This window comes from Coturnix japonica, chromosome 2 (assembly GCF_054131305.1).
Source record: "Coturnix japonica strain WE chromosome 2, WE-NBRP24, whole genome shotgun sequence".
Classification (NCBI taxonomy): Eukaryota; Metazoa; Chordata; class Aves; order Galliformes; family Phasianidae; genus Coturnix; species Coturnix japonica.
The window spans coordinates 38532022-38557689 of record NC_140664.1 but is presented as its reverse complement, the minus strand read 5'-3'; the positions used below and the strand labels follow the sequence as shown (position 1 = coordinate 38557689).

General features: G+C 36.6%; 1 protein-coding gene across 3 annotated transcripts in view; it reads left to right on the top strand.

The window, feature by feature from the left end:
• Positions 1-25668, top strand: part of ASXL3 (ASXL transcriptional regulator 3) — a 131508-nt gene that overhangs the window by 65770 nt on the left and 40070 nt on the right. For 2 of the 3 annotated variants that reach the window (XM_085537410.1, XM_085537411.1), the window contains 4 exons: positions 564-675; positions 11617-11738; positions 23960-24077; positions 25009-25128. In XM_085537410.1, coding sequence (XP_085393536.1) covers positions 564-675; positions 11617-11738; positions 23960-24077; positions 25009-25128 — 472 coding nt within the window. Of the gene's footprint in view, positions 1-563; positions 676-11616; positions 11739-16488; positions 16730-23959; positions 24078-25008; positions 25129-25668 lie in introns of those variants that run through there. The other variant, XM_015855547.3, reaches the window with a different exon arrangement.

Sequence of the window (25668 nt, the reverse complement as noted above, 5' to 3'; positions counted from 1 at the left end):
GGGATTGAGTTAATAGGTTTCCATTTCCTAATTTACTAAAATAAATGCTGTTGTTTTGCTTTAAATCTGGAGATATTCTTGGCACAGACCCAAGTATTCACAATCACTCCCATGCTCGTGAGCTCCAGGTTGCTTTAGCTATTTGAATTCAGGAAACAGCCAAAAGCTAAAAAGAAACATTAAAGGATTTGTGTTTTGCTGCAGCATTCTGGACACTCAGCTCAAAGACTCGGATTTTTAACAGCCAAACAAGGCTGTTTCTGTTAAAAGATTTAAAAAAATAAAATAAAATGTGGAAGAACTTGCATTTTATTTGACAGTTATTAAATATAGAGTATGTTTTGACTTCACAAAGTAGCTTTTTTTGATTTTACTTTGCAAGTTGTTTCATGAAGGTCTGTTTGTATGTTTTTTTCTGGAGTAACTCACAAGCATGTTTCATTTCATTTTTGTGAAATGTAAACATATGAGTATACGGCAGTAATTTATTTTTGGAGATGCAGCAGGAACATATCTGATATTTTTCTTGTTAATTTTAGTTTTCTTTTTCATTTTAACTGCAGAAAGAAGAATCAACATGCCCTACTGATGGAACATTGGATTTAGGATGTGAATCTGAGTTAGATGGCACTGAAATGGCTGAGACAAACAATAATAATGGAGAAGAAAATGGTGGTAGGTGTTTTAATTTCAATTTTAGAGGACATGTTTGGGGGAAAGGGTATTGTTTACCGATGATATTCCTGGTGTGGTTTCTAAAGAGTGATGTTTTGCATGCAGAGGGCTATTTCTGAGTGTCCTCTTATCTTTTGTGGCCTTATAAAGAAATCAGGAATGCCAAGTGTCTTAATTTGTTTTGTCAAAGGTAGTGAAGGTGTGTACTAAGTAGGTAAGTTTTTGGTTTAACATTTTTTGTTCTAGGTCCCATAGCTTTTGAGTAATATAGCCTGTTAGGCTTTAGACTTGCAGTAAACAGACACTGGTGAACTTCGCTGACTTCAGTGTGGGCAGTGTCCCTCAGTACAAGACATTTCTTTCAGATTCTCCTGGATACCATGTTTGCATAAAAAGATGTGGAAGTTTTGAATCTTGCCTGTGCTTTTTTTTCTTTTTTTTCTTTTTTTTTCTTTGAAATAATGACAAACAGAAATATTGCAGGCACTTGCATCATAGAATCATAGAATGGTCCGTGCTGAAAAGGACCCAGTGATCATCTAGTTTCAAAACCCTTGCTATATGCAGGGTCACCAACCACCAGACCAGTCTGCCTTGAGCCACATCCAGCCTGGCCTTGAATGCCTCCACGGATGGGGCATCTACAACCTCCTTGGGCAACCTGTTCCAGTGCCTTAGAAAATATATGTATTTTTTATTTTCTAAAGGTAACAAGTGTTCTTAAAGAAAACACTTTTTCAGTCATCTAAAATGACTTGCAGGTGATATAAATGAATATTCTTATTAGAGGTACGCTCACGTAATGCTTGTGAAGTGAGTGCTTTACACAGATAAGAGAACTTTGCAGGGACTCTGAAATAAACTTTCCCTTTATCAGTTCTCTTCTGCCCACCCGCTTAGAAACTGACCCACTGCTGGGCACAGTGTGCAGCCTTCTGTTTGGCTGACTTCATGTATACTGAGGAGGTGTCATGTTTACAACTAGGACATGAAAAGGCTCAATTCTTGGCTTTTTTTTTTTTTTGTATTTTTTTCCTATTACAGACTTCCTGTTTGATCTTGGATGACTTGCTTGGCTCCCATGCTGTAGCCGTGCAAGACTGATACTGTTAAGTATTGCTCCTCAGTAGCAATGAAAAGTCACAAAATGTTCTGTGATAGGAATAACGGAATTACCTAGGCCAGATTGCTTTGAATCTTCCGGTGAAGTTATGAAGCTTGACTGAAAAACAACAGTCGTGAATTATTAAATAGCTCTACTATTTTTTTACAGTTACAAGTTAGACTGTACATGTACACTGTTTCTCTGCTAATGCAGTCTACACTGAATGTATAAATTGTACATAAATATTTGTGGTTCCTCAGTAATTCCCATCTAATACTCAGACAATTAGTTGATGGATATTTCTTTAATTCGCAGTAGGAATCCATCAGAGAAAAACATTTTAGGTACAGATAGATAGCAGAAGTAGATATTACTTCTTATGAACAAGCAAAAATAGTGGCAAAAACATGGCAATTATTTAGAAATGACAGAATGTAAATAATGGTGCCAGAATACCAGAAGTAGAAAATTGTTGGGTTTTGACTGCATAGAGGCTGCATACTATATTCACAGTTTGCAGTAATAGGAACCATTCTAGCGCTTATGGTGACGTAAGAGACCAGCTGCTAAAATTAGACATTTTAAACTATTTAGTATACAGAAGTCATTTACACTTAGACTGTTTTTACAGCTGAGAACTTTTCCTCTTGTTTTCTCTTTGGCAAATCTTGAAAAACTATGAGTCTGCATTGTATTTAGAAAGGCTAAGGCTGGGTAAGATCAATAAGGAATTGGAGACAGCATATCTTGTATCAGCCAGGTGATACAGACATTAGTTTTGTTTAACATGTTAGGTAATAGGTTTTCTTGAGACTGAAGATCTGTTGCTAAAGTCATCTATATATATGCAATGATATATATTTAGAATTCTGTTAGACATACACACAAGAAGCCTTTGCTACCATTCAACAAGACCTGGACATCCTGTAGAGCTGGGCAGGGAGTAACCTGTTGAGGTTCAACAAGTACAAGAATAGAATCTTGCACCTGAGCAAAAATAACAGCATGCATTAGTACAGGCTAGGGGATGATCTGCTTAAGGGGACCTCAGTGGAGAAGGACCTGGATGTCCTTGTGGGCAATAGGTTGGCCATGAACCAGCAGTGTGGCCTTGTGGCCTGGAAGGCTGATGGGATCCTGGGGTGCATTAGGAAGAGTGTGGCCAGCAGGGTGAGGGAGGTGATCTTCATCCTTTTCTCTGCTGTGATGCAGCTGCATTAGACTACTTAGTCCATTTTGGGCTCCCCAGTCCAAAAAAGACAGGAGTCTCCTAGAAGGAGTCCAGCAGAGGGCCACAAAGTTGAAAAAGGCCCTGGAGCATATTCTGTACAAGGAAGGACTGAGTAACCTGGGTCTGTTTAGCCTGGGGAAAAGAAGACTTAGAGGAGAACTGAGTCATGTTTATAAATATCTAAAGGGAGGTGGGAGGCAAGTGGATGAGGTAGTGGGATAGTGATAGGATGAGGAGTAATGGCCTAAAACTTGAACACAGGAAGTTCCATATGAACATGAAGAACTTTTTAGCATGAGGGTGATGGAGTTCTGGAACAGATTGCCCAGAGTGGTCATGAAATCTCCTTCTCTGGAGATATTCAGGGTCCGTCTGGACACCCATCTGTGTGACCTACATACAGTAGGGTGCCTGCTGTAGCAGAGGGGTTGAACTCAATGATCTGTTGAGCTCCACTCCAACCCCTGCAATTCTGTGTGTTTTCAGTGTACACTTGGCTTAAAAACAGCATCAAGACAAAGAAAAACAGCCAGTTCTAGATAGATTGAAAATTACAAGTTACTAGTTCTGAAGAGGAGTAGGAATTACCATCCAAAATGGTGTTCTTCTGGGAATGTAATTTGACCCCTTTTATTCAAGATATTTATTGTTACTTTCTGAAAAGTATAAAATTTTTCCTGGTTAAATTTATTGATAATATGCTATCTTGAGACCTCTCTTGATTGCTTTGTAAATGGTTTTAGTTGGACAACATGAGTTTTACTGGAATTTAAAGTAAATCAAAAAGGTTGTATTTGTGCAGTGGAGATATGTAGCCAATAAGTCAGTAAATGTGAAAATCATTTAAAGATCACAGTAGGAAAAGAAATTGAACACAAAGAAGATGCTTTTGCTAATTAGTCTAATGCAGTTCTTGGACTGTAATTCCGAAAATATTAATTAAGGGTTATAGTAGGTATAGTGTTTGTTCTGAATACGGCACTAGTTAAATGATTATTAGTGTACTGTATTCACTTGATCTGTAAGAAGGAATAAAGAAAAGTAGGAAAGAATTTATAAAGGTATAAGAAATCCTGAGTGAAGAAATCCCTCCATTGCTTTGGGGAACTGAAGAGCACCAGTCTAGTTAGTTTATCAAAAATGAGATGACTTGATCAGTTTGTAAATTTTTAAGAAACATTATTTCTATAGAAAATATTTAATCTGGGAGAAGAAATCTGATGAAATGTGCATCAGTTTAACTGTACACACAAATACTGAGGCTTTTTTTACTTCCAGGAAAATGATCCATGGCATAAAAAATAAATAAATTAAGAACATTCAGTACAAAAAACACTTTATGAAAATCTCCGACTTGTGTTTTAGGAAAGGTCAATAGATATAACAACTCCTTTCAGCCTTGATACATGTGATACATATAATAGTGGACATTGTTTGCACACCGTATTCTTGGTTGTCTGACTGCGTTTTTTAATTTGCTTGTTTCCAGTGTGATGGAGTCCAAAAGTTCCAGTTCTGACAGAGTGATTAGATATCAAAAGAAGTTGTTAGTAAGGGTCTAAACAGTGTTTCTTTAAAGTTATTTAGTTGGAAAATGAGTTTGGGACCCTCACAGATGAACCGTGGCAACGGCTTCAGTCCTTTTGTCGTCATTTAGATGAGTCTTCAGCTTTCTGACTAAAACGTATCAGCTGACATTCAAGCAGAGAAGAATCGCACTGTCCCCCGGTAGGCAGAGTATAAATGCAAGCTACTGAACAATTTTATTAGCATAATGCTGTAGAAATTTCTCACAGTTATAAATGTGTGACTTGGCAAAAGCTCCGAGCCCACATCAGCTCTGCTGAACTGATAATAAAAGAAGCCACACCTCGGGGCTTTGCTGATGCTGTAGAGAGATCTCTCCTTCATCCCCTTCGTCTTTCAAGGCATGTGATAAAGAAATATTATGTTACAGTTGATTTTGTGTGGAATGGGAATTCTACAGAATGTCTCTAATACTCTTCCATATCTTCTTAGAAATTCTGCTTCACTCAAACACAAGGGCAGCATGTAAAGACTCAGTAAAAGAATTAAAATCCCAATCTCCATTGCCTGAGAAAACGATTATTATAATATTTTTTTTGCCCATCAAGAAGATATTCTTTTCTCAAAAAAGCATTGCTCCTTGGGGTTTCTGAAGCCAGACGTAATCCATCAGGTGTGGAGAGTGGCTGTTTGAACGTTGTGTTCACTCACAGCAGTGGGGTGTGCCATGACCTCGCTGTGACAGAGGTGGCCCTTCCTGCACAGCCTTCCTTCACCAGCCCAAAGTGTTTGTGTCATTTCCTCTGTGAGGAAGGCTCTGTAGTTTTCCTAAAACTGGAAGTTCTTCCATTTCAAAAATAGAATGGCAGAATTAATTCTTAGGCAGTTTTTTTGTTTTTTCTTTGTTTGTTTTTTTTCTTAGAGGTAGTAGTAAATGGGTGATAGAGGATCAGATTCTTGCAGAACCCTGAAATTTTATCTTTGTGACTGCTATGATCTTGGACAGCTTGTGCTGTTTGGACTAGGAAGTTGCTAGGATTAGTCCTGTTGTCAGGAATGAACATTCACCAATATCTGTATCCACCTTTTGTATTCAGTTTTGGGTTTTTTTCATTCTCTAAGAATGGAATTTCTGGCACAGTCCAGGGAAACCTGTCATCCTCAGCTTGTTCTCTCTTGTAAGTGATACTGTTGATTCTGCTGAGTGTGTCTGTTGTGCATGACAATGTCTGGATGCGAGGAAGGGTGCAGGAAAGCAGCCAGAACATCCCTGAGATTGGGATGACACTGAAAAGAGAGAGACAGAAAAATACTTTTTTTTTTTTCTTTTTTCATCTACCCAGAATTAATTATAGAAGTTTTGTACCCAGGACTCAGTTTAACTTCTGTTTGTTTCATTGCCACCGCATAAGTCACAGAAATAAGAAGATCCTATAGCTTGAGGGAAGTCTTCTCATCTGCTCTCTTTGCTGTACAGTAGAGTTAATGAGGCCTTAGAAATTGGTGACTTAGTGATGATAGGCTACATTTTTAGTGGAAAATGTTGACTTCCTTTGGAATAAGATTTTGTAGTTTTCAAAGATTTATGAAGTGTCTGGGCACAAAATTCTCTTCAGATTGTGATGTGATTCAGTGCAAACTACTATCTTAACATGATATTTGATGTCCTCTTCTAAAATATATGATTGAATGTTATTCATCATTTCATGCTGGAAGTATTGCTTTTCAGAAAGAATATTATAGTCACAGTCGTGGCCTTGATATATGCTTCTGGTTTTGCTTGCATTGGTGAAGCTGTGCAATTAACTAACTCCCAAACGGGTTTTCTTTTTCGAAAGCTGCTGGCAACAGTCAAGTTCTGAATTGTTCAGATTTTGTAAGTTGGGCTCTAGAGATCAAGGAGTGATGGAGGTGAATTACTTGATCCATCTATGTTGGCAAAGCATGACCATGTGTGTCAATACAAGTATAGATCTGCGTCACCCAAGGAAAATAATGAATTTTATGGATATTTTAGAGGCACTTTTTGTGTACATGTTTTCCTAAGGGACTGTTAAGTTCCATATCTCTAGAATGTGTGCATACATTTTATGCTTGAGGTAGGACTATAGTCTTCAGCATATGGTAGCAATATTAATTTGAATTTTGTAATGTGGCCATTAGTAAATAATCCTTCTCATCTGCTGTGGTTTCTATAAAAAATAAGGAAGTGAAATGCTGTTGATTTTACTGGTTTGGTTTTAAATAAGTATCATCTGTCTAAAATCAGAATTAATTGTGCTATTTATATGAGGAAAATAAGCCCCTTAAAGCACTGCAGGAACTTTTCTATCTTTTCAGTTACATAAATCTGTTTATAATTATACCTAATAAATTTCAGTGACAATGCGACCAAATAATTTTAAGTTGCTTTCCTACAAAAGACTGTTTCTTTGAGGAAACATAATCTTCTATTATATTTTAAGCAGGTATCATATTTTTTTGTTTTATTATTATTATTATTATTATTATTGGGGGGGAAGGAAATATAGAAGGTAACATAAAATTACTGAATCACGTCATAAAATTTGAAATGGAAAGGTAACATTGCAGATTTTTATATATCACAACTTTTCAGAGTAATTACCAAAAGTGGTCTTGGAAAATTGGAAGAGAGGAGGTTATTTTATCTGGAAGTTGTCAAAAACATTTTAACGTGCTCTTTTTTGTTAAGGAATTCTAATTTTATCATTCATGTTAACACTCTCTGAACACACTCACTAAGGAGGTCTTATCTTCAGAAACCCAGCTGCTCTTCCAGCTCATAACCTAACATTTTATGGCTTAATAAAGCTTTTTGCTTTATTCCTTCACTCGGTCCTGGTCCTTGAAGAAGCTGATTTAAAGAATGGCACCTAATTATTTTCTACTAAATGGAAATGCCTCCTGTAGGCTTTAAAATGCTCATTCTTTTTTTTCTCCATTAACAATAATGGTAAAGTCTTTTATTTGCTATCCAAATATTTTTCCTTCATCTGTTGCGTTCTTTCAGGATTTTTTTTTTTTTTAATTCCTCAGCATTGAGTTTATTTTTAGCATTTTTTACTGATACAGCTTTTCAGTGTAGATCTGATAATATTAATAAAACTTCAGAGCTTCTGAACAGAGCAGTTCCAGCTTTGCAAAACTGAATTTATGAAGGCTGCTCAAAAAGAAATGCCTTCTGTTTTATTATGTTGGTCCGCAATATCAGAGGTGAATGTTGGTGCTTTTGCAATAGGAGTTGGACCTTCCCACCTATATGCTAAAACATGTTGTTGCCATACAGATGGCAGCAGAGGGGCAGTCTAACACAATGGTATCTGACATGGAAATGTGTATGGTACAAAGGTGTGTCATTGAATTCCTCCATGTGGAAAATGAGGGCATCCATTGACATTCGTCAATGTTTGCTGAATGTTTAGGAAGATCAAACAATGGATGTGAGCACAGTGAGGCAGTAGGTACAGATTTTTGTGAGAGCTGCTTGCAGGCTGTTGTTCAGCACTGACAAAAATGATTAGCTAATGGTGTTAACTATGTTGAAAAATAGTGTTTTATAGCGAGAATTTGGTCTAGCAAGGAGTGTTATTGTGCTTTTTGTATCTGTAGTAGTTTCCATGGAAATAAATAGAATGCATTACTATCGAAGTGACCTACATATGTACAAAGACCACATATATACATATCAAGAACTCTTCTTGATTTTGTTTTTATTTTCCTTTGTTCTTTGTGGGAATACCTGCTCCAGTCTTAAGTCATTTTTTTGTTTGTTTGTTCAGTGTTGTTTTGTTTTTTTCCCACTAGGACCATCAGTGTTCACTTCGAACACTGACATATTTTTCTGTTATATTTTTCCCCCTTTTTTCCACTTCAAACTCACACAGAGAAAAGCAGTTGGTTACTCATTCATTTAAGTGAACAAATAAACACAATTTTCTGTGGTCGCAGCCTTTGCCATATACTGAGATTTTGTTGTAGTTTGACTTAAATCATTATGTAGCACAACTTAGGAGAACAAATTTACTAGTTGTCTCGTATTTGTATTTGATTTCCTGATGAAAGATTAATTCGTAGTGTCTTTTAAAAAATATATATCTTGATTGGCCTCTAAATAAAGCTTGTATAATAATTTGGGTATTATTTTCTGCTAATCAGGAGAATTGACTGTATAAACTATTAGACAATTACGTAAATTAGCATCTTGTATTTAAATTTGCAGTGTTTATGTTCTTCTATTTCTGGAAAACAGTCTGTGATATCTTTTATTTACTATTGATGGTTAGGCTTTTACCCATTATTTGTATCAAGCTGTTTTTAAATGGAAATGGAAATTGAAGTAAAACATGGAAAACAATATTTAAAATACATTCTTACTATTTTAAGCAACTAAATATCTGAAGGAAACTGTTTTTAATGTAGACAATATATTTTAGAAAGGAAACTAATTTATTGTTAATAAATGAAGTTGCCTTTCTCTAATCACCATGCCATTTTAAATGTATTAAGCTGTGGCTTTCAACCTTGTATGCTTATTTCTTTAATTATAGACTACAGGAAGAAGAATTTCTTTGTTCCCTACATGTTTGGGGTTTTTTATGAAAATCTAAAGTAATTTGGAGTTGCAGTAAACTGAACCTCCATCCAGTGGTACTCCTTCTGTACATGCAGAAGAGATTATGGCTATGTAAGCTGGTTTATTATTTCAGCAGGTTTTAGTTCCAGTTGCTTCACCAAGCAGAACGAGGCTTGCTTCTTGATTTAATTTAATTGTCAAAGTTTTCAAGAAGCAGAAGCAAAAGGAAACAATACACTGGTAGTGTTTTTATGCAAAATAGAAGACAGAATTCAGAAGTACTCTGATAGACCTTGTCATTTTTCTTTTAAATTAATGAGTTTATGAATGAAAGCACAAAATCAGTGTAGGATCATGTTTACATTTATTCCCACACTGTATCATGAGTTTGACACTAACAGTTCCTACTGTTGAGCATCATCAGCTAGCGTTGCCAAACCTTTCCATAATTGACTTTGTCACCAAAATAAACAGGGGACAATCTTGGATAATGTCCAAAATCAAAGTCATGAAAATCAGAATTTTCCACTTAATCAAAAGAGTGAATGGGAGTTTCATTTTTACTGGAGGACAGAAGTACATTCTTCATGATAGGTTGTGTGATATCCTCTCCTAGGAGAGAGTGTTATATACACGATAGTTTCCATTTTTCAGGTATTTTTAAATTTATTCTCCTTAACTTTGAGAAGTGTTCTTGCTCTTTTTCCAGTTTTAACTCAGTCCTTTGAGTCTCTTAGTCTTTGCCAGAAAACAGTGAAAATATCTGTAAAAGAAGAAACAAAGCAAAAGCTGAGTAATTTGAAGTGTCAGATTTTTGTTTTGGTGTAGGTGTTCCGTATCTCAGGAGCTTCACAATTGCAGTGATTTAGATTATATAAAATAGCTGTTGTTTGTTTTCTGCTGACAATTTACTGCTCCTTCTGGTTGTCATTTTTGATTGTAAGCTTTGCTCATCATGTGGAAAACATTGATCCTAATGTAAGCTCAGAAGCTGTTTTGTATTGCAGCTTTGTATATTCTTGACAAATGCTTCAAGTACATGGATATAAAATGGAAAATATCGGTTAGAAATCTTGTAACAAAATTGGATTTCTCTTATCTGCTAATGAAAATTTTTAATCTAATGTAAAAATTATCTTGATATAGTCCCAATGTTATAAAACAGAATATATTCTCTGTTTGTGAGGTAAGTATTAATTAGTTTTTCTTTCAGCATGGAAATGTTTAATATCCCATGCATCTTATACTGCCAATTAATTATTGATAACCGAATTGTCTCAATTCTATCTTTTTTCTTACAAACACACACACAAAAAAAATCCTTTAAAATATTTATTCTATGAAATAGTGATAGAGGCAAGGGATCTGAAGTGCTATGTCAGTTCTCTGCACGCACTGCTGAAAGATGAAAGGAGAAAACCATATGTGAAGAGAAAGTTTGGCCTAGAACGCCTTCTCACACACCTATGCAGCTTGTTTGCATGTCCCCAGAGTCCTATGGTAGGTGCACCATATAGGGAAGACCTGGGCATCACAAAGCAAGTGTGTGAGCATCCACAGTGTTGTTGGGCAGCCAGACTCGAGTTGAGTATGAGGAGGAGGGGAGAAGAAAAGTTCTCAGCTTCTGGATCCATGCTCATTCTGTTTTAGCTGGGCTGTCTTAAGCACAACTAAGAGTAATGATGATGCCAGGCATTAAGAGTGGAAGGGTTTTTACAGCCCTTTTAGTCAAGCTTGCTGACTGTTGTGATTAACAGAATGTTCCAGGCATTCATATCTGAATGCTGAATTTTTAAAAATAATTTGTCATTTTTGCTTTTAACCAGGAGACTTTTCTGTATCTCAGAGAACATGTAGTCAAGAGGCTGTTTAAAGCGAGTGCTATTTATTCATTAAAACATGTATTATTAAAAGGGCTGGCAAATAGTAGTGTGTATTACCTGAGAGACCAGTGTTCCTCTTTTCAGGATATTCCAGTTTACCCGTTAAACAAGCAAGTGTGTGTTCTTACCTTTGCCAAGAAATATGTACAAAATGGAGTAGTCTGGCTCGTAAGAAGTCATTGCTATTTCTAGAGCACAGGGTCATCAGTGTCTTCTGTACATAAAGTACACATTTAGAAATGCAGAAATCCATTAGAAATGACTTGATGAAGAAGAAAATTTTTGCCTGGCTTCTGTATGAGAGCCCTTCTTTGATCCCTTCAGTTACCCTCAGGGCCCAACAGGCAAAACCTGTGCTCTCCAGAGCTGCAAGGAAAGGATCTGGGGAGGCACAACTAATTGTGAAGCAGCACTTTTATTTACAGATTCTCAGCTCATTTGGATTAGTTTAGTTTCGTAGAACAAACTCTTTGTTTTCCAGGTGCTTGCTATTTTTTTTTTCTCCTCTTTTTGGGACTCTTCAAGAAAGATACAGAGAAGATAACCTCCATAACAGTATTCTTTTTTTTTTTTTTTTATTTCTTTTTTTCCTTTTATCAAGTTTGCCCAAAGCAGACATCTGAAGAATTGTCTTCCAGTCGTGATTCAAGCCTTACAAATGCACCAGTGCAAAGCAAGCTAGTATCTTCCTTCCAGCAGCACACAAAGAAAGCACTTAAGCAGGTAAGCTCCTTCTGACTGCAGCTCAGTTGGCTGTTCTCCACATGGGTATCTGATATGAATGTGAGAATGTGACATCAGCAGAATTTCAGGGCATCTCTGAGAAAATTTGTAGGGCTTTGTTTAATGGTGCATTGCAGGGTTTGTTTTTTTGTTTGCTTACCAGTGATGCAGTCCTGCCATTTACTGTGTTTTTGATGTTTTCTTAAGTGCTTTCCAAGGAAGCAGAATTGTTTGCATTAATCACATCCCAGGTTTTTCCATGTTAGCGCTTATAGTGAAAATTTCATTTGAGGCTTAAAATAAAACAGATTTTGGAGTAAATTCTACAGATAGTAAGAATCTGGATATACTTGCTCTTCAGTTTTCCTTTACGGCCTGCTTAGTAATTCTTTTTCATACTATGTGTGTAAGAGTGGGATTGATTTTGGTTTTTGGATAACCTCTGATTTGGTTGAGTTAGGCTGCAAGTAACATAGTAAAACTTTGCAGAAGTAACTACATATTAAAATCAGTTCTTAACAGAAAGTGTAACTGAAATTTCCAACAGTGCCAAATTAGTTCAGCTTGCAAGAGGGCAAATGAAAAACTAAAAAAGATGATGATTAAAAAAAATGTATCAGTATCTCCTCAATTTTGAGTTTGTAGAAATCTGTTTTAGTCACATAAATATTGTAAAAAATTAAATATAACTTCTTAAAAACATTAGTTTGATGAGATGTCATATTTTTCTTGTAACTGCTCTCTTAGTTCTGTTAAACTGAGGTTCAGTATTTCACAGAGTAGTTTATTACAGAGTTGTTGATTTAGGCTTAAGTTAAGGAAAGCCTCTCTATGGTGCCTTCTTGAAACATTTAAGTATTTATATTTAGGTTTTCATAGAGTCTAAATTTAAATCCACTAAAATTAATAGACCGGTATTATTCACAGCAGGTTTTCTTGTACTTACACACTCTGAGGACTGGGGAGGATTCTTAGATTGGAGTCTCACAACTGCTTGGTCTGGAAAGTCGGGCAATGAGCTCAAAGCAGCTCACTAGCTGCATGATTACTGAGAGAAACACATGCAACTTTCTTGAAACATCTGTATAAATCCATTGTAATATATGAACTTAGGTGTGGGTGGAGCAGAGAGGAGGGGAAAAAGAGCAATTCCAGATGAATAGCGGTGAGAACAGTTTAAAAAAGAGCAAACTAATCAAAATAGCTTAATTAATGTAAACAGTCATAACACAGATGGAAATCACTGAAAATATTCCCTAAGGCAATAGGGTTAGAGCAACATCTGAAAGTTAAGTAATCAATAGTAAGAAATCAGTTTTAATTAAGTTGATAGTAATTAGATCTTGTACTTCAGAGTATGAGATTGTTAGTTCAACTATCAGTTCTCTGTGTTCATTGTGGAGTGGAAGAGGATTTTACCTTCATTTTAATTTTTCTCAAAAGCTTCAGGTGCTGGCTACTGCCATATTCATGCTGCAGATTTGATTTAATTTGATATGGTAGCAGAGAAGAATACATTTCAGCAGTGATTTAATGTCTAAAATTACTGTTGGAATTTTATTTTTTTTACTTTCCAGTCTTTCTGTTTCTTTTGTGGATACATAACACAAAATTTGTACAAATGACAGCCTGGAGAACCTTTAAATGCATAAACAATTCATACAGTTGGATCTTCTAGCTGATACCAGCTTACAGGTTCTGTGGTAAAGTAAAAAAAGATGAGCCATCAGCCTGCTCTCAGCAATACTTATGCTGTATAAACATATATGTGTATTTATACTTTATTAATGTCAGAAAGAGGTCTTCCCTAGATTTTGTGGTTTTTCTATTTCTTAACAGTCTTCATGGAATGAAAATCTACAAATAATCTTTCGACCCTTTTCCTACTCATTCAAAAACAATGATTTCTGATTAGCTCGATTTTGTGTGTATTTGTTTTGTTGTCCATTAAAATTGAAGAGAGAGGCAGGTTGATAATGTGAAGTACTCCTGAAGATCTGAGCTTGGATCAGCAGTTTCTCACCACTGTTTATCTACTTGTTAGTCACTGTGGACATGTCATTCTCTTTAAAGTGTTATGTTGGATTTACAAATGATTTGATTTTTAATTAATTCTAGAGGTATTCCTGGGTGTAGGTTGCAAAGAGCAATCTTATGTTTCCTTGTGACCACTTGCATTTTTAGGATGTTTTCATGAATCAAATTGGTCATGACAATGAATTTCTTGAGCTATGCCAGCAACTTGGAGGAAGGGGCATTTTCTGAGCCCTGGTTCTTGGTCTTACTTCTCTCAGGTAGCAGTGGATCTGGGGGTGCTTTGCAGGGGGTAGGAAGATTCACAATTCCTGTGGACTCTCAGGAGGTCTGTGTCACACTTCAGACCTTATTTCATCACATTTAAGAAGCCTGGGCTGCCATTTTATTCTGGAAACTTTCTAGGTTCACAAACTTCCATAGTGTCGGTTTGCTGAAAGAAGGATTTCAATTGTTTCACCACCAATTGTGTCTCATGATGCTTATTTCATTTTTGAGGAAGTTTCACTTCTGCTTCTGAATAGTATCCTGAATAGTGGTTGCAAAGTCCAACAGTCCTATTCATGATAGTTTAGACAAAAGAGTCTGTGGTGTAGAGCTGTCTTTTATGCTCATCTTTCTGATGGCAGACTTTATAGATATTATTTCCCTTTTGCTGTTGGATATAGTTGGGTATGTGTGCCCAGCTGTTGCATATCTATTAACGTTGGAAAAGGTGTTCATGGCATGCTGTCACACACTGATTTCCCATCAGTACTGATCAGTCCCATACTGATTTACCTCATTTTCACACTTGAGGATTTTGGCATGCAAACCTATGTAAGGATCTCTTACCAGGAATGTACTGAACTACATCTGCATCTGCTAACAGTGGCACATGATCACACTACTGTGTGAATTATTCTTGCTCTGGACAAGGCTAACTCAAGTGTGGATGTCAAGTCATGGCATAGTATCTACCATGCTCCTCTCTGGTCCAGTTTCTGTTCCATTGACTTGAGGTGTTACTTTTTCTGGAAGTCTTCACTGTGTACAGATTTGTCTGTATCTAATCAAGATGTTCTTGGAACATTTATCAGAAGAAATTATCATACCTGCAAACTGGCCTCACATAGGTAACACGTGAGCATATTGTGAATATCAAGGACATTGAGGTGGTGTTAGTGTCTGTTGGACTGTGATAGCCAAGTACCTTGTCCATCAGTGTACCAGTTGGTTCCTGAGTCAGTACCAAGAAAGAATAAAGAACTTGAAGATGTGATATAACGATGTCTGGGATGATATTAGACCTCTCAGACATGGAAGAAAATCCTGCCTCACTTTTGGCACTTTGGAATCAGCACCAAGAAGGGTACCCATAAATTTTCTGTTGGGAGAAGAGAAGGATACTTCATTCAGACTCAGAATCTGAATTCAGACCAGGACATGTCTGAGACTGTGCTGGGCATCCAGATCTCTTTGTAGAGACAGAAACTCCAGAGACAGCAGCCAAGTGGGTTTGGGAGGAGACAAGCTCAGGAAATAAGGGAATCTACTCAAGGTATGTTATTGCTGCTGCTTTGTTTTGTTTTTCTTAACTTTGGGCTTTGTCTGCATGCTTGGTGGCTGGGTTTGTAATATGTGCCACTAATTTATTCATGAAGTGGGTAGATGCAGTTTCTCATGAAGAAGGAAGCACCCATCCATATGATTTGTTCTTAGAACAGAAGTGGCAGCTCCACACCCCTTTTCATTTCAGTGGATGCTCTCAGGCCCCAAGCAGTAAGAAAGCTGTGGGGAATTTAGCGTTTGGCTCATGTGTTGCTTCTGAATTACAGGACATCAGACCTATTTGCTCCAAGTAATATTTCAGGCTGACTTTTCTAGCATAACTAAAATTGGTATTATTAGAAACCAATCTATAATATGAAGCAACAGAAGATTAAATTTTGGAGCAGGATGGTGAAGACCATGACTTAGCCCTGATTTACCCAAATTCACCGAACTGTTTTATCAGGATTGTTTCCTTGTTTGTTTATTTGTTTTTTAATGACATAGGTGTCCATGTGCCTATGTTTGCACTTAAGGTAGAATCCTGTACTCCCTTGACTCTGGTGTGGATTTGCTTTCCTTTCTCCAGCTCAGGCATACCTCTTACCTTGCTTTGAGAGAAGAAAAAGAGCAAACTCACCAGTCTTGCTCCCTCCATGGTCATTCTGTTAGGACTTCTTTTGTTGACTACAGCCAGATACAGGTTCTACTGAAGCATTTTCCTGTCCTTAGAAGTTAATCCATATGACTCTGTCTATGGTGTCTGTCCTTTGACTCAGTTGAGGAATGACTCACTCATATGTTCTGATACAAGCCTGATTGTCTGCCCTCCTTTCCCATCTCTACCCTTGAAGAAATAAAGATGACAGTGGAGATTACTGTGAATATGACCAGATCATGTAGAGTTTGAGCACCGGGTCACTTCCTAAAAGTCTTTGAAATTCCACTGTGAACTGAGAGATACTTCTTGTACTGAATTCCTTGGTAATAGAGAATTTGTTGCACTGTCCTAGAGCCTACATTAACCATTTTCTTATGTTTCATTTCAGATACTGCAGATTTATCAAGGCCACAGTTGGAGAATTCTGGCTCCCTAGCTGAAGCATTTGATCAGATGTCTGGCAACATAAGTGATGATTCTTGACAAATTTGCCTGTCAACAAGTGAAAAACAAGAAAAATGTGTTGCTTTTTGACTACTAGAGAGACATGGGAAGGGACAGTGGAATTTACAAAATGCATTCAGGAAAATGGAATTTCGAAGATGCTAAACTAAACTGATTTTCTGATTGTCAAGAGAAGTCTAGGGAAGAGGACAGAGAAACTATGGCAGGGAGACTGCATAATGGGGAAAAGAAGCTGGAAGAGCAAGAGTTCCAGCAGGAGCTCTTCAGGGAGTACATGCATTGCCCGAAGGCAGGCTGCACGGTATGTCCCTCTAAAGGTCCCTATGCATGGGCAGCATGTACCAGCTGCTCAACACAGTGCTTTGGTAAGACACAAGACAGTGTTTATGGGACTTTTTTCTGGGTCATCCCCATGGTCCTCAGCCCTTACTTGTGATGGAAAGAAAAGGGCAGGAATCCAAATGATCCCTCTGTTCTTTTTGTGCCACTTTTTAAATATTAACTTCCAGTTGCTGGGGCATTTGCTTGTTTGTTTTCCCTAATGGGTTGTTTGCATAGCATGCTTTTTGCAGCTGTCCTGCATGTTTGCTGTTTTAATAAATGTGGTTTTCAGAATTTCTAACTCTGAGAAATATCTAAAAAGAATCATAAAGCAACTTTAGAAAACTACCATGTTGAAGCATTGTTGACTGCTCTTCTTCACGGTAAGACTGGATCCTTCACTTAAAATATTCCCTGGAATGTAAACTTTATTTAAATTTACCACCCATACACACTGGAGTCCCCTTCCCAAATCTACGTCAAAAACTCTCTAAGCTCTCTCTTATATCTGCTGTGTAGATGCTGTTGCTTCTCTCAAGTCTTAGACAGCCAAACCACTGGCAATGTTTTAGATTTAAGCACTGCAGTTATCTGATCATGTTTTTCTTAGGGAACTGTTTTAAGATGGATTGGATGTAAGTATTGTATTAATGACAAATACTATGAGTGTAGAGTCCCACTTTGTTGGGTACAGTGTGTAGTAAAGCTTTTCTGGTGATGTTACGTGGTTCTTCCATATACTGGCAGCGGGTCTCTTAAGTGAATACCTTCTTCTCAGCCACATGTAAAGAGCAGATTTTGATTTGAATATTGTATTACATACAAAATATGACCCAGGAGAAAATGAATCTGACCTCGATTTTAAAGTGCATCCTAGAAATTGTTGGTCTTTTGAGAAAAAGGGTAGGTCTCCAGAAAGCTGCATGCTGAGGGTGTAAGGGCGTGTGGCAGAATACAAGCTGGAGCAAGATGTCTGGCATAAAGACATTACATTCTTATGGCTTACATCAATGCAATGCAAATTGCTGCACCACTTTCTCTGAGATGTAATACGACAAGATGTTTTTATCTGGAGGATTGTAGTCTAGCCTTGTAGTCCCCCCACTACACTTTGTACCCTTTACAAGTGTGGCATTCTGTCTAATATGACCTCAGGGAAAATACTGTTTGTTGTTTCAAGATTCTGTATTGACATTGCTAGATTGTTTTTAAACTGCTTCATGCAAACTGCTTCCTTACCTACATGTTCTTTATTGTGTCAAGCAACAGCTTTCCCTTAAAGTATTTTTCAGCTGGTAGATATTATTAACATCATATTACAGCATTTTGGTTTTTTTTTTTAAATACACTCCTCAATTTAGACAAAAAAAAAGTCTGTTAGCGCATGTGTCATTGTCATTCCCATTCACATGCAAGGCAGAACAGGCATTCAACACATCGCTTTGTCCTTCTTTTTTATTCTGGGGTTGGGAAATGAAACAAAAACTTCACTTTGCAATCTGTTGTGATCTGCATCAATTGTAGCTGTGAATACATTATTTTACCCCTGCTGAAGGTGGGACTGGCTTGCAAATGGAGACATGCGGAGGAATGCGCACTCTCTACACCACAGATACCCATGTGCTTTATTTTCATGTTTGTTAAAACACAGAAAAATGTTCAGCTGTTAATTAGTACCTGTAATTGTGCATGAAGACCTTGTGTGCTACAGATATCTAAAAAACAAATACAGGACAAGAAATGACTTATGTTCCAAATAAATAAACAGGAGTGTCACAAGGTCAGAGGGTAGCATTGGCCAAGAACAGACACTTATTCTATAAGTGATTACCATGAGTTGAAAATAATCTCTAGGTCTGAGAACTTACAGTTATTCTGCCTCTGTTCTTCATCTCCAAATGATCAGTTGTGTAGACGTAGTGCCAGTACTGTTATATTTGCTGTACAAGTCTGGCTGGAAGTACATTAATTTGTTCCATGCTTTGGAAATCATACTTTGTATTTTGTAGCAGTTTCCTTGGGAGATTTTCATTATTGTTTTAATTACACATTTGCATGCCTGTAACTACTTTCAGCGTATGTTTACTATAAGAATTGGTGGCATCCCAAGAATAATAATATGTTTACTCTTCATTATTTGTGATGCTTGCTGCAGTGTTGTGGGTTTTTTTTAACTGTTCTGTGTACTTATGAAACAGGTTGCCACTGAGATTTTAATTCAAGAGAAACACAGGAATTAAAGCCTGTCTTAATTTTACTAACAAAATGAGGATGAGAGAGAGGACAAAGATAAAATTTTATGGTGGCGTTAAGTGAATCAGTGATAAACCATAAATCTGTTTTGTCTTTGACAACTTAGGATCCATGACCATTATGGAGAGTTGTTATTGATTTCGTGCAGTAGACTTCTTTTCAGTTTATTACATCATGTGTTTTTTACATGGCAGAATGGAAGGATTCCATAGCTTTCTGTTTCTGATCCATAAACTGTGAAATTTCAAAGGTTATGTTTCATGATATGAATTTTAGAATGTAGAGTTGACATTTATGTAACAAAAAGAAATCTGGGACAATGTTGCTTAATGCAACCAACTGTTACATATCTTTGTTGTCAGTAACTTAATTTTTAACATTCTCAGTGTGTCATGCATTTAAGCTCAAGTGAAAGTGATTTTCTGCATTAATGGTTTGTTTGTAGGCTGTGTTTTTTCATTATGAGTTGAAAAGATGTGGGAGAAAATAATGAAAAAAAAAAAATCCTATGCAGCATTAAATGAGAGCATAATGCTTGACATTTTACTTCTGGGACTCTTTGAGGGATGTATTTTTCCCCTCTCTCCAGTTACTTTTTTAGTCTAAGTTTCCTTTCACTCCTGCATCAAGGAACACTTATTTTTGTTTGTTTTTATTGAATAGAGTCTACTGCCTTATCACTTAGTTGAAGAAATCTTTCCTATGTCAAAAGCAGCTACTTATATGAAAAGATTGTTCTTAAGAACAGATAATGGCATTCATGAATCCTTCAGCATGCTGCTACACTCCAGCAAGGGCATGAACTCCCTAAAAAAGAGGAGACCTGTTCTTGTGACCTATTTATAAAAAACAGATTGGAACTAGAAAATCAGTGTTAATTGCATGATGTTTCTCTTTTGGCGTGTATCTTTAAAGTTTGATTTTGTACGACTCTTTTTTTATGTTATTTTGAGCTCTTTGGATGAAAATAGATTGACAGGTTACTTAAAGTTTTTGGTAATAAAAATAATTTTATTAAACAAATTAATTATACCAAGCCCTGTATAATGACCGTGGCAGTGATATTCAACAGATGGTCACAGGTTCTGTTTTATGAATGGGAATATTGGGAATTCTCCATACTCATTATGTGCAAGAGATTCACAGATGTCCTTTGCAAATCTGCTTGTGAAAGGCTGGATGTAAGTACTATACTTTGGTGGTGATTTTAATAGAGATTTTAATGTTTAATTTGTATACCACTTGAACCTTCATTTTCTTTCTCTCCTTTTTTATTTATATGCTGTAGAGATAGGATGACAGTAATGTTTTACAGATTGCTGTAACAGTTCTCAGTTCTAGGAACTTACAACTTGCAGCTTTTTTTAACTGAAGCATTTAGCACAAAGTGACTGAATACATTTGAAGTGTAAGCATACAGCTTCATCTCATTAAGAAAAAATATGTATTATATAAGCTATTGCACACACTATATACATTACTATCTTACTTTCTGCAGTAAAAATTACACCTTATCATTTGGTAGAACCATTGGCTCTTTCTTGCAGATCCCGAGATCATATATCTCTAAATATGGATGAGATGCAATGGGCTGTGTCAGTAGAAGAAGATGCCAATATCATTTGTGTTAGTTACTGTTTCTGTTTCTACAATGAGTTCTGGAACCATTTTTCTTTGGAATAAGTTATAAAATTTCTCATTGTCTTCAGAGGTAGTTACAAATTTTACTTGTCTACTTTGTGTTTATTCCCTTCACCAGAAAAGCTAAAACTGAAGATTTATCTGATTAAGGTGACAAGGAAAGCACTAAATTAGCTTGGTACACTGAAGGCTCAATATAGCAAAGCATTTGGTGTATATTTCACTCTGAGTAATCCCATTGACTTCCAAGCTAAGTAGAATTAATCTTGGAATACAAGATTCTTGTCTTATCCTACAGTAGTCTCGTATCCTAAAATTAATATCCCTCAGGCAAAATGTAGAGCTGTTATATATTTGTCCTCAGCAGAGGCTGCACGCAGTGTCCTTGGTTTATACTTAACTCCTTCTGGTGTTTGGTTTTACTAGTAACTAGGCTTCAGTCTGCAGTTTCTCCCTGGGCTTAGTTTGCTCCTTGTGTTTTCATGCAAAGACTTGTCTATCCTCAATCTTAGACCCTGCAGCTTTAAATTCAAAGTAGACATATTGGGAAAAAAAAAAAAATGTTGTGATTAGCTGGGAATGATTTCTTCTACAAAACTGGGTAATTGAGCAAAATCTCAGCCATATCTTAACGATACGTGTCAAATGTGAAATTATTTAACTGACACTTTACTACACTCCCCTCCTTCTCCATAGCTTTCCTTAGACAAATGGAAAAGGAGGCACAGGGATGATTGTTAGCATGTTTTCTGGGCACAGCATAATTCATTGGCATTTTGTTTTAAAGCTGACATAGATTTTGGTGTTTGCTTAGTTTTAAGGTGTGTTTTTTTTCTATATTACAACATGACTTTTGTCTGTCCACACATACACATCTTTATTATCAGCTTGAGTCACCCTATGCAGCCTCATCTGGTTATCTATCCCTTGTGTTGTGAGACTGGAGGAAATGGAGGAGGGACTGACAGTGAAAGAAAGAATGTTAGAGAGAGAAGGAAATGCTGAAAAACAAATATGTATCAAGAGAAGTGCTTCTTTAAGATTTTGCTTTGTTCTTTCTTGTTGAGGCACTTAGCCTCTAGGTCATGAGTGGGCTGTGTAGCACACCATTGGTAGTAGTGTCCCACAGATCCCACTCTGTTTCTTGCCTTTGTGGCAGTGCTGGGATGGGCATCCCTGTTCCCTACAGCCATGTGAGCATAGCATGCCCTGTGCTGTCCAAAATAAGGTAAGTGGGTTGTCTGCTTGGCAAAGGCTGGGTACTGCTGTCCTTGCTCTGGCATCTGGCGTGTTTCCTGCAGCCGACAAACATTGATCACCTGATGTGTGTGGTTCACCATGTCCTTCCACCTCTTCTTTGTGTGGCCATTGAGTCTAAAGCGTGGATAATTGTATGAAAGGCTTTCAAAGATTCTTCCTTTCTAGTGGCAGTGATATAAAACACTAAAATATTACTTTCATAAGGTGCTGGAAACAAGGTCATGGCTCTGGTAAACGTAAAAATCATCTTGAAAACTGGAGGAGAATGTGGGACTTATTTTGGGGTTCATGTTCATTTGTCTGGGAGGCTGGACATTTTCTCTTTGCTCTTTATTATGTAAATAAGGCTCTAGGGCACAATAATACAATGATTTGGTTGTGGTTATGTCATTATATTGTTATGACAGTAGTTGGCTGTCTTTTCACTTAATTTTTAGTGAACAATTTGTTATGATCTGAGTGGCATCACTGTTGAATGAGGGTGACCTATTTTGATATCTGGGTTGGCAGGTCTGTGCATTGAGGAATAATTTTTGGAATTTTGGGATACTTTTTGCGACATTTTTGTATTTTGTATTTTTCTATCCATGAATATGAATATCTTTGCCCAATACACATGAATTTTGTGTCTTTCTGTAGGATGCTCTTCATTGCTTTCTGTTTGTGTCTTTGGTTCAGTACAGATTCAACCAGGTTCTTCTCTGTTTTTGATTCTGAGTGTTGTAATTTGCTTTTTATTGGGCAGTGCTCATGTGTCTTTAAAGAAGTGTACTATAAAAGGGGTTAATCGATGAAATAGCTTTTATGTGGCTTGGTGTATTTTATGTTGTATAGTGTGTTATTTAGAAGAGTGGAATGATATTGATTTCTTTTTTTCAGGATTTTTTTTTTTTCTCTTTTTTGATTTAGCTATGTGAACGTTTTGGAACAATATTGAAGATTAATTGAAATTAAAAATTTAATCCTTTTAAGTCTTTAATCATTTGTGCTCATAAAACTACAGGACTAATTGATATCAAATATATATCTTATTGATATAGTATTACTTTAATAAAGCTCTCCCGAGATCATAACACAAATTACATTTACAAAAAGAGAGTGCACAGTAAGATTGTGCAGGAAAATAGACAGGAGAATAGAAAGGATCTGTATTAAGCCCAGCCCATCCTGATTAATTCCAGAATTTTAATGCTTGCAAATGTATTAATGTGCAAGCATTCATATTTGTGCATTTTAAGATCTTTTGAATCGAGTATCATTTTCTGCATAAAACAATCTGTCAGGTGTTTGCTATTTCAAACCTTTAAATATTTGGTATTGCATTATCAACCCTGTGCTCGATCCATTTATGAAACACAAAGCACTTCCATTTGTAGAGATTTATTCTTGTATCATTTTTCCCGAGATTTGCCAGAACATCATCATGTTCGTGTTCTGAAGGTTAATGCCCAAAGTCAAGCAGGCAGAAGCCAAGTGCTGCAAGGTTTCCAAGATTAGGACTGATTCCCTTCACAAAAATAAATGATTCCTGCCATGTTCAGTGATTTTGTGCAGCACTACTCACGGCTGAGTGAGTGCATCAATACTGTAGTCCTTACATGCTGTACATACTGATGACACTCTGTGTTAACTTGATTGACTGAGCAGTATACTGGAGAGGATGCACCTGCGAGAGATGTGCAGACATATATATTTTTATTCTTGTTTTGAAACATTTATTTTACGTTTTTTTTACTTGGAATTCTTAGTTTCACATTCCATGGGTTATCATGTTGTGCTGTTAAGGTAGAGCAAACAATTATCTGCTTCTTTGTTGTCAAAGTTGTAATGGAAAATGATCTGAGGTGCATCTTTCTCTTTATAACCAAAAGCCTGATTTTATATTTTAAAGGAAAATGACATAAAGGGGACAAATGTGAAATCTGGCAATTCAGTGACTATGTAAATTACGCTTATTTTAAGAGATTCAGTATAACGGTAGAGAAATGTCTCATGTAATTCGCTTATGAGCAGTATTTTTTTGTTACATTTTTATGTTTTGTTATCATTTTTATAGGCTTTAAGACAACAGCAGAAAAGAAGAAATGGAGTCTCAATGATGGTAAACAAGACTGTTCCTCGTGTTGTTTTGACACCATTAAAGGTGTCTGATGAGCAGTCGGATTCACCTTCAGGTAAATAGCTAAAGGACTGTTTGTGAGATCAGTGCTAGTCACAGAGCCTTCCTCTGAGTCAGATGTGTAGCATACAGAATGGGAGACTGCTGAAAATAATATTGTCTCTTGAAGGCTTTGTTTAACGCCTTTATTTCCTTATCAAATCTGTGACTCAAGGACGGAGATTTTTCTTTAATTTTAATAAAGAGCTGAAGGCACACAATAAAATGGCAATTAATAATAGCAGCAGCTTTAAAGGAATGCAAAGTAACATTTTGTTTGGCTCTGGAGCTCTAATGGAGGACCACATGCTGGTATTCAAGGCCATGAAAAGGAAAGGGGAGAAGAAAGGCGAGCTTCTCTGTGAATGTGAATTTGTGTCTCAATTCTGTATTGCAATCCTAGGATCCTTTTGTTAGCTTTTCTTGTTCTGGTGCCATTCTTAGCACCGCAGCGTAACCTTGACCTTTAGCTCCGATTAAGTTTCTTCATTTTAAGAGATTTTTATGTCTGTGTTTAACACAAATTGACAATTGTATTTCCAGGCATCTCTATTCCGTAAGTGTTACTTCACAGAAAAATGATCTTTTTTCACCTTTAGATTGCTTTACTGCCCCATAGCTTGAGGTTAAAATATTTTTAAAGATATCCCTTGTGTGTTATAGGAAAACGTTATTTTTATTAGATCAGTGAACATTTTTATTGACTGTAATGTTCAGTAAACTTTAGTTTTCAGTGCGTAATTGACTTATTGATCTTCTTCTTCCATTTCCTCTGATGATGAGAAATTGTATTGTGACCAGAAAGGTGCATTGCCTCTCAGCAAGTAGATGTCAGTTTTCTTTAATCCCGTTTTTGCTGTGTTTACAGTGTAGCAAGGGGACAGGGAGGAGGGAGAGCTGGTGGTACGAGTGCATCGGTATCATGCTTTGTTTCATTTCTTCCTAAGGATCTGAATCTAAAAATGGTGAAGCAGATGGTTCTGATAAAGAGATGAAACATGGACAAAAGTCTCCAACTGGAAAACAAACAAGCCAGCACTTAAAGAGGTTAAAAAAATCTGGTTTAGGTGAGTAGGAGTAAAATAAGTGCATTTATTTGTTATTGTACTAGAGATGTTTAGAAATTCTGTGCTGTATATAAAAGTTTTGTGCTGCTGATTTACAGTCTCTTTCTTATACTCAGAAGTTGACCTTTTCTCAAGAAAGTATATTTTTTTTCTGTGTATTCCGAAAATCTGCAGGTGATTGTTTTTTCCCAAGAATGCTTTTCTGTACTTGCTTTTTAAATTGAACAGACCTAAGCAAGTGCAGACAGAGGTCATTTAGCAGCTTGCTTCTGATTGCTGCATTATGATTTTTGGGCGGGTGGCAAGGGGTGGAGTAGCGAATATTCTTACTGTTAAGTTTACTTGCAGTCTAATGCATGCTTAATCCTAAAGAGTACAGTGCATTTTCTTACATATCTCTTCTATTCTGAGTTAATTCTCTTTCATTTGCATTTTTGTGTGTCACGTAGCGGTTTGGCACATCATTTTTGATTTTTTCTGTTTCTTTGGCTGATTTGTTTCTTCAGTTGGATCCTTAATTATTTTTGTAGCTACGTCTCA